Source organism: Cetorhinus maximus, chromosome 17 (assembly GCF_964194155.1).
Source record: "Cetorhinus maximus chromosome 17, sCetMax3.hap1.1, whole genome shotgun sequence".
NCBI classification, from domain to species: Eukaryota; Metazoa; Chordata; class Chondrichthyes; order Lamniformes; family Cetorhinidae; genus Cetorhinus; species Cetorhinus maximus.
In genome coordinates, this window is record NC_135895.1 from 44,455,223 (window position 1) to 44,472,680 (window position 17,458).

Sequence of the window (17,458 nt, forward strand, 5' to 3'; positions counted from 1 at the left end):
AACTCGAAAGAATTTTTTAACTTCAAAGTGCTGCTAAAATGATGTTTTTTGTAAAATGATTTTAACTTCCAAAAATTAATTGTCATTTCATTGTTTGCTTTTGGGTGCTTTCTGTTTTTTTAAAAAAAAAACTTTGTCAGAGTTTTTCTGTGTCTAGTTCTCTATCTTTATCTCACATGCATGCTCTTGCTCTCACTGTCACATGTGCCTGGTTGTTCTTTCTTTCTTTGCAATTGTGCTGCAACAGTCTCATTTGACAACAAAGCAAATCAATGTAATAAATTAAGTGCATAATTTGCATTGAAACATAATCCCTGAGCCATTTTGCACATCTTTACCAAATGCAGCTATATCGGCCATTCATTTCATGCTTGATAGTCAAACCTTTCTATATAAGGTGCCCGTGCCAATATTGTCACACTTCTCAGGACTCTCTGTGCTAACTTCAGGAAAAAAATGCTATTATAGAATTTTTTCAAGCAGTATGCAAAAGTGAACGTTTTGAATGAATTCTGGGTCTGGGGACCCTGGTTTGAAAATGTATGATTTAGCCATGATGAATAGGAGTAGGAATAAGAACTAGTCTATTTCAACACAGAGTTTACTAGTGAGTTTCTCATGAGAATGAATTGCTTCTTCTTTTAGGGAAATGAATAAAATTTATTCCAGTAAGATGACCACTTGAATTTGTGAAAAGTCAATATCTTGTAAACATAACAAAGTATGTATTTTACCCAGTGATTGATTAACCAGTTTGGTCACCAAGGTGTCTGACACAAACAGAAGGCAATCACCATGCTTGATTCTCCAAGAGTTTAAACAGATAGTGTTTCTATTTGAGTGTGTGCTCTCCTTGTAAGGACTCACCCAGTAACCCAAATCCAGAGAGCTTAGATACAGATTTGCAAAGACAAGATTTGGGAGCAACCCCCCCCCCCCACCCCCACAGATCTACGCAAAGATACTAATGATGCTTAATCAGCTAAAAGTTAGCAGTTTATAAATTCACTTACAGGTTCATGTGGAACTAAATGAAAAGGATCCTTGCTCCCAGTGACATTTAGCCCTTTAGATCCTATTACTAAGCCACGCTAATTGGTCAGACACTAAAGAGGTGTCAGCTGTGGCTCAGTTCATAGCACCCTCGCCTTTGAATCAGAGGGTTGTGGGTTCATGTCCCACTCCCGGAAACCAAGAACTGTGATTGTACTCAAAAGAGTTGCAATCTGTGATTGTTGATAACTCGAAAGAGTATCACTAATTGAGCCCTCACTAAGTGAACTGCAGGCACCAGAAGAAACATGATGATTAGTGTAGATGATGACTACAGGATTTAAATGTGAGTGTATTACAATCATTCTCCTGAACACCGCCTAAATAAGCTCATACTGTGCCCCTTAAAACAGATGAACTAGCTGAACCTTGACACAACAGCTATTGGAAAGCATTTCCTGAAGGCTGAACAAAAATATCCTATCTCCAGGGTTTGGTGCCAATCATTATTAGGTTGCAGAAAGGTCCCTAAACTTTCACTGTAATATTGGTAAGTGGGACTAGTTAGAAAGTGGCTTATAATACTGTTTTGATGATCTGTAAATTGAAGGATAGGGTTTTAAATCCCCATTGACACTATATGGGAGAAGTTGTATCTGTGTTACAGTTAGACCATAAAAGAGACACTTTGTGGTAATGGGTGCTCTATCTTGGGGAGAGTGGAATAGGCACAACCTCCACAGCTGAACTTTTGTCCATCGTTTACTGAACAATGATTGCTACAGCAATGATCTAGTGGTCTTGCCCTCCTGACAGGAAAGGGAATGTGCAGATTAGTGGCAGCAGTTCATAGGTGTTGTCTTTTTTTGGATTTATACTGCACGTTTTCTTGGGTTTAGCATTACCTACCATTCCTATAAGTGGACCTACATTTCCTACAAACCAGAACTTGTCTTCACATGCCTAATATACACTGGTTATTTGAATGCTTCATGAATTAAAATTCAACAAAAATAAAAATACATTTTTTTCATCACCAGTGTCTTAAGTCTTCTTGAGTGGCATTAGTTTGGCATCAAGTGAAATATTTGCAATTATTTTTCCTAATAACTTCCTATGTCATTAATGTTGAGGTCATTGGGTGGCTTTTCCACATTTATCATTAGAATTACCAGGTTGGTAATGCCGTACAACTAAGCAGGCTAAGTATAGAAAGTTCAGACATGATGTGACAAAGGACTTAAGAGAGGCAAAGAGAGAGTATGAGAAGAGACTGGCAGCTAACTGGAAAGGGAATTCAAAAGTCTTCTATAAGCATATAAATAATAAAAGGATGGTAAAGGGAGGTATGGAGCTGATCAAGGACCAAAAGGGTGTTCTACTCAAGGAGGCAGAGGGCATGACTGAGGTACTAAATGAGTACTTTGCATCTGTCTTTACTAAGGAAGATGATGCTGCCAAAATCATGGTGAAAGAAGAGGTAGTTAAAATACTGGATGGGCTAAAAATTGATAGAGAGGAAATATTAGAAAGGCTGGCTGCGCCTAAAGTTGATAAGTCACCAGAATGCATCTGTGGATACTATGGGAAGTAAGGGTGGAAACCGTGGAAATAATGGCCATAATCTTCCAATCCTCTGTAGATACAGGGATTGTATAAAATGACTGGGGAAATGCAAATGTTTACACCCTTGTTCAAAGAAGGGTGTAAAGATAAACCAAGCAACTACGTGTCAGTCAATTTAACTTCAATGCTGGGAAAGCGTTTAGGAATGATAACCCAGGACAAAATTAAAAGTCATTTGGACAAGTCTGGATTAATTAAGGCAAGCCAGCATGGATTTGTTAAAGACAAATTTTTAATGAAGTAATGGAGAGGGTTCATGAGGGCAATGTGGGTGATGTGTATATCGTCTTCCACAAGGCATTTGATAATTTGCCACATAGCTGGCTGGCCAGCAAATTTGAAGCCCATGGAATAAAAAGAACAATGGCAGCAAGGATACAAAGTTGGCTGAGTGACAGAAAGCAGAGTTTAGTGCTGAACGGTTGTTTTTTGGTCGGGAGGAAAGTATACAGTGGGATTCCGCAGGGATTAGCACTAGGACCAGAGTTTTTCTTGATATATATATTTATGAATAAGACTTGTGTGTACAGGGCACAATTTTGAAATTTGTAGATGACATAAAAGTTGGAAATATTGTGAAGAGGACAATGATGGACTTTAAGAGGACATAGGCAGGCTGGTGAATTGGATGAACACATGGCAGATGAAATTTAAACAAGGTATAGATAATGAAGTGATGCATTTTGGTAGGAAGAATAAGGAGGGGAAATATAAACTAAAGGATACAATGCTAAAGGGGGTGCAATAAAAGAGGGATCTCGGGGTGCATGTGCACAAATCATTGAAGATAACAGATCAGGTTATGAAAGTGGTAAAAAGGTATACAGGACCCTGGGTTTGATAAACAGGGGCAGTGGTCAATTTTTTTTTTCGAGGGCTCTTTTTGAGATTTTCTCAAGGGTTGCTTTTTAATTTTCAGGGACTCCTTTTTTTCATTCTCATTAACTCCATTATTTGGTGATGCAGTCACATTAACTTTATTTGTGTTGAATTTTTTCAGTGTTTCCTTTTTTTAGGTAGATAAGATAGCACAAATACCAAACAAGCTAATAGCTCATCCAATTTCAAGCCAAGAAGTAAGCAGGTCAAAATAGTATGCTAACCATATGTCAGTGCTATAATGTCATGTCCTATTGCCCATCTGAATTACCCTTGAGAAGTTGGTGGTGAGCCACTGCCTTGAATATATCTGAGTGCCTTGCTAGGCCATTTCAGAGGGAAATTAAGAGTCAACCACATTGATTTGGGTTTGGAATCACTTATAAGCCAGACAAGGTAAGGATAATTTTGTTCCCTGAAGGACATTAGTGCATCATATTTTTTATTAACAACAATCCAGTTTATTTAATTAACTGAGTTTAAGTTCTCTTGCGGGAAAGGAATTCTTGTCTCCTGATCGTTGATTCAGGTCTCTGGATTACTAGCCGAGTAGGGTGACCACTCCGCTACTGCTCTCCATCATGAACTGAACTAATGGGTATTAAGATGATTGGCAAAAGAACCTAAAGCAACATGAGGATAAACCTTTTTATGCAGTGAGTGGTTAGGATCTGGAATGCTCTACCTGAGCATGTGATGGAGGCAGATTCAATTATGGCTTTCAAAAAGGAATTGATTAAGCACCTGAAAGGAAAAGGATTCCAGGACTACAGGGATTTGGAATGTGCAGTTTGAGGTATGCAGTGTAACTAATTTCCCAGTATTGTTCGGTCAGGTGTACTTCCTTTTAGCTTCTAACAATCTTCAATCAGAAGAAAATCTAGATGACATATTGGAAAAGCTTTAATCAGGTAACATCTATAGTAGTGTTTTTTTAAACAGTAGCCATGTGTAAGAGAGGAGCAAAAAACAATTTACTGATTACAAAACAAAAACAGAAATACCTGGAAAAACTCAGCAGGTCTGGCAGCATCGGCGGAGAAGAACAAAGTTGACATTTTGAGTCCTCATGACCCTTCAACATGAGGACTCGAAACGTCAACTTTGTTCTTCTCTGCCGATCCTGCCAGACCTGCTGAGTTTTTCCAGGTATTTCTGTTTTTGTTTTGGATTTCCAACATCCGCAGTTTTTTGTTTTTATTACTGATTACAAGTTGTAGTTTTTCTTTACTCTGTTAACTTCAACAGGTATATTTTGTTAATTGAATGACTGGTGTTAAAATGAGAAGGGGAGAGACAGTCTTGATTAACAACAATAGTTCAACTAACTTTGAATCCAAGTAATTCTTACCTGTGTTTTGTTGATTGTTAGAAATGGTAAATGCTAATTGCTTATGACTGTGAAACCTGATCTAATTACCGAAACCTATATGTAAGTGAGAGAGACCATCTTTCCTCATTCTTAGTTGATTACAAAAATCAAGTCAGTCAGATTTTGACATTAAACAAAGCCTTTTTGAAAGAAATAGGAAGGATGTGAAGGAGGGTAACGCATTAAGGTGAAGGGAGGTGTGATCTCTTACCACCTTCTCTTGGAAGAAGCAGTGGAAATGGGAGGAAGTGGATACAGGAGTAAAGATGAGGCTCATGACAGCAAAGCAAGGGAGAGGTGAGGAAACAGATTAGTATGAAAGGGGAAGCTAATACTAAGGTTTTTTTTTTGCTTAGTTTCTGTTCAAACTCATTTGTACACCAATGAACATAAAATCTTCTGTGAAGTAGCACAATTGGGCAGAATTTTAGAATGTAATTTTTAAAAAGAAATTCCATTAAAAATGCTCCTTGATATATTTGGGAGTGGTAAACTGGTGCAGTTTTATTAATACAGATGAAATCACAAATGATAAGCATTTTTAATCAGTGTCTGGTCCACAGATCTCAGTAGCTGGATTTTAAATAATTGAAAAAAACTTATTTAAAATAAAATCTACACAGAACTATTTACTAGTTATATTGTTGTACAGTAGTCAGTTTCTTCACAAACCTTTTTTTTAAAAAAACATATGAAATGTGCCTATTAGTGTCCTTTGTGCCTAACAAAAAGCTTAATTTTGAGAGTGTCCTCGAAGGCCTGCAAATAGGTGCAATTAGCGGAAACTTGCTACAGTGATTAACTTGATCTGGGGCCTGACCAGTTTTGTTGGTGACGCCAGCTTCCGGCACAATGTTTGTTAAACAAGTGCAAAAGATTGCAGAAGCTTGATTTGTGCTGGACATAATTTGTGCTTGAAATTCCTTTCACTTTCTTTGGTTTGTCCGATTCTGGGTGAATAGCGTAGATGAACCCAGCACAACCGAGTGGAAATTCTGGGCCCTTGTGTCTGCACACACTTTGTGTCTGCAAATGGTGACCTCTCATTATTTTATAAATTCCTATGACCTTATTTACAGTAAAAACTATCTATGTAACTTATTGCTCAGTAATTGCAAAATCTGGCTGCAGGACGTTGCTGTACTATTGCTCAAATTTCATAACAATTAAAATTTCAAACAATTACCTATATCATAATAACATGATTAAATATATTTATTTATTTATCTTTTGTATTTTTTTAATACTTTCATTCAAATTTTACTTGCAAGCCTCTGCCTTTCCCTAAAGCTTGGGCTTGCCAGCAGAGCTATGAGGCTTTGAGCTGAATTTAGATTATGAGTCTGAACATCTAAAGTTCAATCAGTTAACCAAACTGATGAAATCATTTCCCAAGTTTCTAGTAGTTTCCAATCAGTTGTTTTACACAATTCTTTGGGGGAAAAAAATTGAAACATGACTTCCTTAATCTTGTACTCCAACTGCCTTGCCGTAAAGGCCAACATACCATTTGCCCTCTTAATTGCTTGCATGTTAACTTCCTGTGTTTCATGTACAAGGACACCCAAATCCCTCTGAATGCCAACATTTAAAAGTTCACCATTGCTAAAAAATCTGATTTTCAATTCTTCCTTTAAAGTGAAAACCTCACATTTCCCCACATGATACTCCATCTGTCACCTTCTTGCCCACTCACTTAACCCACCTGTATCACTTTGTTGACTCTTTGTGTCCGCTTCATAGCTTGCTTTTTCACTAAGCTTTGCATCATTAACAAACTTGGATATGTTACACTTGGTCCCTTCATATAAGTCATTAATGTAGATTGTAAATAACTGAGGCCCCAGCATTGATCTTTGCAACATCCTACTAGCAACAGCCTGCCAACCTGTTTAATCCTACCCTCATTTCTGTTTTTAACCAATCCTCTATCCAATGCTAATATATCACTACAAAATGCTTGAGGCTCATACAACAACCTTTCATGTGGCATCTTACTGAATGTCTTTTGAAAATCCAAATATACTCCATCCACTGGGTCCCTTTATCTACCCTGCTAGCTACATCTTTACAAAACTCCTAACAGATTTGCCAAGCAGTTTCCCTTTCATAAAACCATGTTGACTCTGTCTAAATCATATTACAATTTTCTAAGTGTCCTGTTATCACCTCCTTAAAAATAGACTCCAGCATTTTCCTGATGGCTGATGTCAGGCTAACTGGCTTGTAATTCCTTATTTTCTCTCTCCCTTATTTCTTGAATAGAGGTGCTACATTTGAATCTACTGGGACTAATCCAGAATTTAGAGAATTCTGAAAGATCACAATTAGGGTTGACAACAAATGTTGACCTTGCCAGTTACACCCACATTCTGTAAAAGCATCTAAACAAAGTGCATCCATTATCTTTGCAGCCACTGCTTTTAGAACCCTAGTTATATAGATCATCAGGTCCAGAGCATTTGTTGGCTTTTCATCCCATTAATTTATGTAAGACCTTTTTTTCGCTAATGTTCATTACCGTTCTTCACTGTCATTAGACCCTTTGCTCCCCATTATTGCTGGTATGTTTTTTGTGTCTTATACAGTGAAGACAAGCACTCAATATTTGATTAACATCTCTGCCAATTTTTTACTCGCCAGTATAATTTCTGCTGTTTCAGCCTCTAAGGTGCCAACCTTTACTTTTGTTAGACTCTACCATACTTGTAGAGGCTCTTACAATCAGTTTGTATATTTCTTGAAATTTTACTCCTATTTTCTCTCTCTTTTATCAATTTTTTGGTAAATCTTTGCTGGTTTCTATAATTCTCCCAAACTTTAGACTTATTATCCATCTTGGCATTATCATTTTTTAATTTAATATTATCCTTCACCTCATTAGTTAACCAACTGTTGGATAACTTTTCCTGAGGAGTTTTTATTGCCTAATGGGATGTGTATTTGTTGGGAATTATGAATTTTTAAAAAAATGTCCACCATTGCTTGATGATTGTCATACTTTTTAATATTATATATAAATATAATTTCCAGATCTACTTTAGCCAACCTCAATGTCTATGTAGCTGGCTTTGTTTGAGTTTAATACTCTAGTTATGGACTTTAGTATGTCATACCCAAACTTGATGTAAAATTCATCATATCAAGATTGCTTCCCCACAGGATTCTTTGCAATGAGATTACTAATTAACTTTGCCTCGTAATACAAAGCAAGATCTAAAACAGCCTCTTCTGTGGTTGGTTCCACAATGTATCCTTCTAGGAAACTGCCTCAAATGTATTCATTGAACATGTCCTTCAGATTACTTTTGCCAATTTGATTTCTTCAGGCTTGAGGGGTCAAATGGCTTACTCCAGCTTCTATTTCGTATGTTTGTAATTAGGGATGGGCAATAAATGCTGGCCTAGCCTGCGATGTCCACATCCTGTGAATGAACAAAAAATATGTTTTTATCGTTTTTCTCTGAATTGACCTTATTCACTGATGCACTAGTGAGTATAGAAATGGGAGATTAGACCAGATGAATGTGTGGCTGGAGAGATGGTGCTGGAGGGAGGGCTTTAGATTTCTGGGACATTGGGACCGTTTCTGGGGGCGGTGGGACCTGTACAAGGCGGATGGGTTGCACCTGAACTGGAATGGGACCAACATTCTTGCAGGGAGGTTTGCTAGTGCTTTTGGGGAGGGTTTAAATTAATTTGGCAGGGGATAGGATCCTGAGAGGAGGTGCAGCAGGGGGAGATACACAGCCAAAATTAGAAGAGAGAGCAAGTGAATCTGGAAGGCATTGAAATTATAGGCCAGTTAAGGCACAAGGGAGTTTGGCAAGGTTGGATGGTATTTATTTTAATGCAAGGAGTCTGACGAATAAGGCAGATGAGTTGAGGGCACAAATTAACACATGGAAGTATGATGTCATTGCTGTCACAGAGACATAGTTGAGAGAGGGGCAGGATTGGCAGCTCAGTATTCCAGGATATAGGGTCTTCAGGTGAGACAGGAAGGAGGTAAAAGAGGAGAGGGTATCGCAATATTGATCAAGGAATCAATTACAGCAGTAAGGAGGGATGACATCTTAGAAGGCTCCTCAAATGAAGCCATATGGGTGGAACTTAAAAACAAAAAAGGAGCAATCACATTGCTGGGAGTGTACTATAGGTCACCAAACAGCCAGAGAGAAATAGAAGAGCAGATATGTAGGCAAATTTCAGAGAAGTGTAAAAATAATAGGGTAGTGATAGTGGTGGCTTTCAACTTTCCCAACATTAACTGGGTTAGTCATAGTGCAATAGGTTTAGAGGGAGCGGAATTCTTAAAATGCATCCAGGAGAGCTTTTTAAGACAGTACGTAGAAGGTCTTACAAGAGAGGGGGCGGTCCTGGACTTAATTTTAGGGAATGAAGCTGGACAAGTAGTAGAGGTAATAGTGGGGGAGCATTTTGTAGTTAGTGATCATAACTCCATTAGATTCAAGGTTGTTATGGAAAAGGACAAGGATGGGCCAGAAATCAGAGTTCTAAATTGAGGGAAGGCCAATTTTAATAAGATCAGATACGATTTGGCCAGAGTGGACTGGGAGCAGCTACGTTTAGGTAAACCTACGTCAGAGCAGTGGGACTCATTCAAGAAGGAAATAGGGAGAGTACAGGGCCAACATATTCCAGTAAAGACAAAGGGCGGGACCAACAAATCCAGGGAACCCTGGATGTCGAGGGATATACAGGATTGGATAAAGTGAAAAAGGGAGGCTTATGGCAGATACCAAGGTCTCAAAACAGCAGAAGCCCGAGGGGAGCATAGAATGTGTAGGGGGAACTTAAAAAGGAAATTAGGAGAGCAAAAAGGGGGGCATGAGAAAACATTGACAGGTAAAATAAAGGAAAATCCAAAGTTATTTTACAAGTACATTAAGATAAGAGGATAACTAGGGAAAGGATAGGGCCCATTAAGGACCATAGTGGTAATTTGTGTGTGGGGCCGGAAGACGTAGGTAGGGTTCTAAATGAATACTCTGTGTCGGCGTTCACAAGTGAGAAGGACGACATGGGTATGGAAATCAGGCAGAAGGACTGTGATATAATTAAAGAAATTAGCATAGAAAGAGAGGAGGTTCCAAATGGTCTGGCAGGCTTAAAAGTAGATAAATCTCCAGGTTCGGATGAAATATATCCCAGGCTGTTGAGTGAGGTAAGGGAGGAAATAGCAGGGGCGCTGGAATAAATTTTCAATACCTCTCTGGCCACAGGAGAGAAGCCAGAGGACTGGAGGACAGCCAATGTGGTACTGTTATTCAAGCAGGGAGGAAGGGATAAACCAGAGAACCACAGGCCAGTCAGTCTAACCTCAGTAGTGGGGAAACTATTGGAAGTAATTCTGAGGGACAGAATCTAATCTAAACTTGGAGAGGCAGGGATTAGTCAAGGACGGTCAGGATGGATTTGTTAAGGAGAGGTCATGTCTGACCAATTTGATTGAATTTTTCGAAGAGGTGACCAGGTGTGTAGATGAGGGCAATGCATTTGACGTAGTCTACTTGGACTTCAAGGCTTTTGATAAGGCCCTGCATGGGGGACTAATAACAAAGGTAAGAGCCCATGGGATCCAAGGCAGTTTGGCAAATTGGATCCAGAATTGGAGGGGTGTTTTTGTGACTGGATGCCTGTGTCCAGTGGGGTTCCACAGGGATCGGTGTTGGGTCCCTTGCTGTTTGTGGTATATATAAACGATTTAGACTTGAATGTAGGAGGGTTGATCAGTAAGTTTGTGGATGACATGAAAATTGGTGGGGTGGTAAATAGTGAGGAAGATAACCTTGGATCACAGGAGGATATAGACGGGCTGGTCAGATGGGCTGATCAGTGGCAAATGGAATTTAATCTGGATAAGTGTGAGGTGATGCACTTGGTCAGGACAAACAAGGCAAGGGAATACACGATGAATGGTAGGATCCTGGGAAGTACCGAGGATCAGAGGGGCCTTGGTGTGCATGTCCACCGGTTCCTTAAGGTAGCGGGACAGATACTTAAGGTGGTTAAGAAGGCATATGGGATACTTGCCTCTATTAGTCAGGGCATAGAATATAAGAGCAGGGAGGTTATGCTGGAACTGTATAAAATGCTGGTTAGGCCACACCTAGAGTATTGCGTGCAGTTCTGGAATCCGCATTATAGGAAGGATGTGATTGCACTAGAGAGAGTGCAGAGGAGATTTACCAGGATGTTGCCTGGGCTGGAGAGTTTCAGTTATGAGGAGAGATTGGATAGACTGGGGTTAATTTCCCTGGAGCAGAGAAGATTGAGGGGGGGACATGATTGAGGTGTATAAAATTATGAGGGGCATAGATAGGGTAGACAGGAAGGAACCTTTCCCCTTGGTGGAGGGATCAATAACCAGGGAGCATAGATTTAGGGTAAGGGGCAGGAGGTTTAGAGGGGATGTGAGGAAAAGATTTTTCACCCAGAGGGTGGTGGGAATCTGGAACTCACTGCCTGAAAGGGTGGTCGAAGCAGAAACCCTCATAACATTTAAGAAGTATTTGGATGTGCGCTTGCGATGCCATGGCATACAAGGCTGTGGGCCTAGTGTTGGAAAATGTGATTAGAATAGTTAGGTACTTGTTTGACTGGTGCAAACTTGATAGGCTGAAGGGCCTTTTTCTGTGCTGTAGACCTCTATGACTCTATGACTATGATGCACTATTACCATTGGCCTCTATGTCCCTCCCTGTTATGCTCTGTTTTTCTTTCCCCAAATTGCTACACTGCAACTTGGCCTTGAATTTGACCTTTAAATTTATAAATTTCCCCTCACTTGAAGGCTACCCTCACTCCCTGGGTTCATTCCCTAGTCTCTGCTGAAGTAGCTGATCTGCAAGGGTGGTGCAATTTGTTTTCAGCTGTCATCAATTGGGGAGTGAAAAATGAATTGTGTTTCCTGTTTTTGATCACCTTGCTTTTCTCCCTTGTTGAGGTGTGTGCATGCAGATGCTCGGTGAGGACACGGTTTGGCTTAACTATGAAGACTTCTGCAGTTACATAGCCTAGTGATATTTACTGTTGAGGTTTGCACAATAAAAATGGCTTCCAGGATATTGTTTCAGAGAACTGTACAAGTGCAAGAGCACCTTCCGGAATGAATTGGGAAAAAAGTTTTTTTTAAACTCAGAATGAAAAGTTGCATTTGTATGCTATACTTCAGCTTCACATATATTTCTAAATTTAGGTTCATAATTTGCTCCAGGCAAGCTGAAAGTACTGCATTAACTGTAATCTGATGATTCTTGAGTGGTTTTCCTAACCTCAGGCTGATTTGTTTCAAAAATCCATAACTAAATCTTTTGAAGTAAAAATTATGAATCTGCCAGGTTTGTCACTGCTTTGATATTTATTACAGAACTAATGAGAAATGATTAAAAAAATGTAATCCTGTCTCTTGAAAATGTTAGCCATTAATTATTTAATCACTGTAAAATATTGAAGTTAGGCTGCAGTGCCCCTTTATGAAAGGAGTAATGACATACTGTTAATGTAATGGTGTGAATCCCTCAGGAATTTGGACAGGGAACTATAAATAAAGGCCTTTAGAATTTCAACTAAAGCAAGAATACATTGCTCTCCTTTCTGACATGTAGTATGTATCTGTTTTATTGAATTCTCATAGTTGTTTTCAAAGCTTCCATGGCCTTGCCCCTCCCTATTTCTGTAATCTCCCCTAGCCCCACAATCCTATGAGATATCTGTGCTCCTCCAATTCTGGCTTCTTGTGCATTCCCAGCCATAATTGCTCCACCATTGGTGGGTATGCCTTCAGTTGCCTAGGCCTCAAGCTCTGAAATGCCCTCCCGACACCTCTCCGCCTCTCTACCTCGCTTTCCCCCCTTAAGACATTTTTAAAAACTTACCTCTTTGACCAAGCTTTTGGTCATCTGACCCAATATCTCCTTTTGTATCTTGGTGTCATATTTTGTTTTATAATGCTCCTATGAAGCACCTTGAGACAGTTCATTATGGTAAAGGCACTATTTAAACATAAGCTGTTGTTGAATTGCTTCCTGTAAATTCAAGTAAATTTTTCCAACTGAAAATTGTGACATATGATCGATCTAAAATACTTAAGTTGGTGATACTAATTATTACCTTTTTAAAATAAATTAAAATTTACTGTTCTTAACTGACTGATGGTTCATCTAAAGTCAACTCTGTAGACCAATTGTTTTATTGAAACACTAATTAATTGTAATTTAATTGTGAGGATCTACATAATAAATACCCTCATCATTTTGATTTGACAACTGATGGATGAATTGTCCAGGAAAATCTTTAACTGCAGTAGTCAATAATGTATGGAACATCAATTCAAGTTTAAACCATCAGATCATTTTACGACTTGAAGAAATTCTAAAGAGCTTTGTTGAGTGCACATCAGAGTCTAGAACCTAAAGATAAATGGTTTGTAAGCACTGTGGCAGCCTCTAAACCAGAGGCTTTAAGATAATCATAAGTAAAATTTGCATGTGGAACTCAAGATTTGTGAATGAATGCTAATGCATTGATTTAATAGTGACTAAAATAGACCTGAGACCTTAATTTAGTACCTGTACTTCCATTTTGTTTCCTGTACTTAGTCTTTAACAGTCTTTAATTTATTCTTATTGACTCATAACCTTCTTCAATTGATCTGTTTGTTTCCTCACTCTTCTGCTGCTTCCTTGGCTAGTATAAGTCACCCTCATGCACTGCCACACAGGGTTGGTAGCCTCCTGCTATTTATATATTCAGTTTCCTCAGCAAGCAGCACTTGTAGTGTAATTAAACAGGGATGCACACGAGGAATTGTCTATTTAAACTATTCTAAAAGCCCAATCAAGCATCTCGTGAGAAGATCAGGGAACCATCCCCCAAAATCTCCTCCTGCTACCCCCCACACCTCCTCCAACACCACCCTATGAATAGTGAATGAAATGAATGATTAATTAAATCCAGCATGGAGTGTCTCTCAGGCTGGGGAATTTTTCACGTGACTGCTATTTCCTGGTACCTGAACTGATTCTGTAGAATCTGAAACCCTTGTCTGCATACACGGTGAGGGAGGGCAGGCTTGCAGCTGTTGGAGAACATCAGCCTTTGCTGATTATATCATGCAGGTCTGCAGTTGTAGGATTCACTCTCAGCACTCAGTGGATCTGCATTTGATTTTGAACCCCATGTTTGTAATGTTACGGTCAGTGCCAAGTTAGAATGAATCAGAATGTGCTGTAAAGATGATGCGAGTGGTAAGAGATTGTTTGAAATCTCCACGGCATCGCTCTCCACCCAACGAACGGTGAGTCTGAAAACTGTCAGGTTATTGGTGTTGGCGTGGTGGTGGGGGTGGCGGGGGGTGGGGGAGGTTGCGGGGGAGTTGGGAGGTGGAAGATGAAAAAATGTGTTGTGAGGTAGGAATGATAACTGATAGGTCAAAAAATAATCGTCAGCCATGTCTGTGCACTGGGGACATATTTCTAAATGAAATCATGCAAATATTATCCTGTTTGTGAAATTCCCACATTATAGGTATAGGTGGAGGAATTAATATACAGTGCATGAAAGCCACAGTGCCAATTATTTGTATATGTTGTATACTTTAACTGTCTACCAATTTAGGACTTTCAATAAAGTGCTGATTTTGTGTGGTCAAAATCAGTTATTAAAAAGGAAATAATGCAGAAATGTTTCATTTTGTCAGATTCTGAAGGTCATTTTTGTTTTTTTAAAAAACAGATTAATAGTAAAAGTACATTGTACCATATATTAATTTATCGGCAGCAGCAAAAGTGTGTGTATAACAGTAGTTTAAAATTTAGTGTTTTAACAGTGAATAATAATGTTATTTAATGGTGGGATGATCTTTAGCCCCTCCTCTTCCTCTAAACTCTAGTTTTGATTAGCTGACAGCTCCCTAGCAACAGTGACATTTGTGGTGAGAAAACGTCTCATTGATTTTTGCCTCTGTGTTTTACAAAACCCACTTCTGAGAGCAGACATTTTCATTCTTCACTGAAATTTGGCTTTCTGCTCATAGTTTAAAACAAGGTATACTGAAATCCAAACCAGGACCTTCAAGCATTAGCTCGCTGTCTGAAGATGCATTTGAAGGGCGAGTCAGGGTTTGGGAGCTGGTTGGCTGTTCCTGTTGTCGCCGATGTCCTTAAATATACCTGCCTTGTCTGCTGGTCTTCCAGGGAGAAAAGCAGTGTGGAAGTGGAAATCAAAGAAAAGGAGGAGGCCATAAAGCAGCGAACGAGTGAGGTCCAGGTGAGTGTTAATTGCAGCAGTTTATTTTTTAATTAAAGGATCAGCACCTGCAAAGTCATCTTGCCCTTGCTGTATTTTTCTGGCTATTTTTCAAGAGCTGAGATTTTGCCAATTTTACTAACAGTGAAAGATTTTAATTACAGTATCAGTCAGTTACATCATGCAGAATTTTACTGAAGGCACGCAGTAGCTATTTTTCATAAAAGCAAAATTGTATTACCGTTGGACAAAATATAATTGTCATAGTTTTGTATTACATTTACTGATAGACAATTTAAAATGTGTTAAGCAGTGTTTGAAAATATGTGACTGAAAATAAAGAACCATTTTTAGCACAATGACATTTTAGTTTGCACACGATTAGTCTGAAGTAAAAAGACCTTTTACACTTAAACATTATGTTGTGCATATTTTTGCCTAAGATGTTGATACGCAGATTTGATATTTAATTTATTGCCCAACGCTGCTAATCATGTTCCTTGTGACTTAGTCCATCCAGTCCCAGGGTGCTTGCAGCCGTGACTGTAAATTGATCAGTAAAGAATTTAGACGGCAGTTTCTTCAAATTGCAAGTTGTATTTGCCCTCGTTGCTAAGTGGCCTTGATGGAGGAATTAGCTTAACTGGACAGATGATGGTAGAGAACAAACGGTCTACTTTTGTTTTGCCAGCTTTTAATATAAACTTAGCAGATATTCATAACCATCATGATTAGCTCTAATGTCTTGCTCTAAATCCTCTCCCTGGGTAATAGAGACAGAACATTATAACATCAGCATCATACATGATTACAATGGCATGACATCATGGCTCATTCATAAAATGTATCAGTATTCATGTTATGTTGTGGCATTTAGATCAAAATAAATCGGCACATTCTACCTGTGATAACATTTTAGGAGGTCAGTGAGCAAATATTAATTTTCTTTCTGTAACATGCTAATCTTTTGAGGTTTGCAGCATAACATTATAGCTACAGAAATTAGTACAGTTTTTAATTTGCCATCCTGCTCTTTTCTGTGTTTTCTTTTATGTTGAGCTATATTTTTGTTTGGATGCACATCAACTTTGATGTGCTTGCTTTTTAAAATTATTGTTTATTATTGCGATCTAGATAGGCAGAAATAATATTTGATTTTAATTTTGATATTTTGTTTCTTACTGTATATTTTGAAAAATATGCAGTGATGGACAGGGTAAGCTGTAGAAAATAGCACCACTTGTCACTGCTGCAAAGGCAACATATTTCTTCAACGGTTACAGTAGGTAAAGGAAATACCAAGTAACATAGTGACAATCATTAAATTTGATCGATGTTGGAATAATGTTAGGTCACTTAAAGAGCTTCTGTATGTTTTGTCAAGTCGGTTGCCCAAGTGGTTTGAATGTACATAATTGTTCTGTTTTAAATGCACTATAATATAGATTGCAGCATAAAAATTGATCCAGCATATAAGATGACCCCAAAAATTGTGTTTTTGCATATACTTGGCATACAAGTCACTTTTTCAGTCATGACATGCTATACTCAAGTTTGTAGTCAGTGTCAATTTTTCACCTCATACATATAAGTTTTACTTACCTTATAACTGGGTGCGAGGGATCAAGTAGGCGATATGGGCTGTGTTGTGAAGATGTGCAGCAGACCCCGTGTGGTGAATGATGAAGAGAAATGAGTTTTCCATAAAAATGAATGAAGTATGAAGCTGGTTTCAAGCTAAAAGTTGCAACATTTGTTAACCCGTCAGAAACTGCTGCAGTGAGGGAATTTGGTGTTAGTTAGAAACTGGTGTGAAAATGGAAGAAAAAAGAATCTGCTCTGAAGAGGATGCCAAAGACCAAATGCACTATGAGAACAGGGACCATCCACTGGCCTAATCTTGAGAAGCATGTATCAGAATGGGTCCTCTAAAATCATCAGAATGGTTTTATCATCACCAAAAATGCAAAGCAGTAATATAGTAATAATGCAATACGCACCTAAGTTGGCCAATTCAAATCCTGTTTCCAGCAAAGATTTCAGAGCAACAGCTAGTTGATGTAGCCACTTTATGAAACAAAAATGTCTTGTGTTGCAGCAGGAGACCAAGATCACTCAGAAGCTATCAAAAGACCTTAATGTCAAAATTACTAGATTACAGTGAATCACCAACAGACAACAGCAAAAACATGAGTACCCATAAAGCCACATTGAAAATTTGGATGAACTGCCCATGGTTTTCAATATACCTAGCAATTGCACTGTGGAGTGGAAGGTTTGAAAACATTCTAATGAAAACAACAGGACATAAGAAGA

General features: G+C 38.6%; 1 protein-coding gene across 3 annotated transcripts in view; it reads left to right on the forward strand.

Annotated features, from left to right (window-relative positions):
• Nucleotides 1-17,458, forward strand: part of eps15 (epidermal growth factor receptor pathway substrate 15) — a 177,650-nt gene that overhangs the window by 68,749 nt on the left and 91,443 nt on the right. For all 3 annotated transcript variants that reach the window (XM_078561141.1, XM_078561142.1, XM_078561143.1), the window contains one exon: nucleotides 15,091-15,163. In XM_078561141.1, the coding sequence (XP_078417267.1) occupies nucleotides 15,091-15,163 (73 nt within the window). The remainder of the gene's footprint in view (nucleotides 1-15,090; nucleotides 15,164-17,458) is intronic.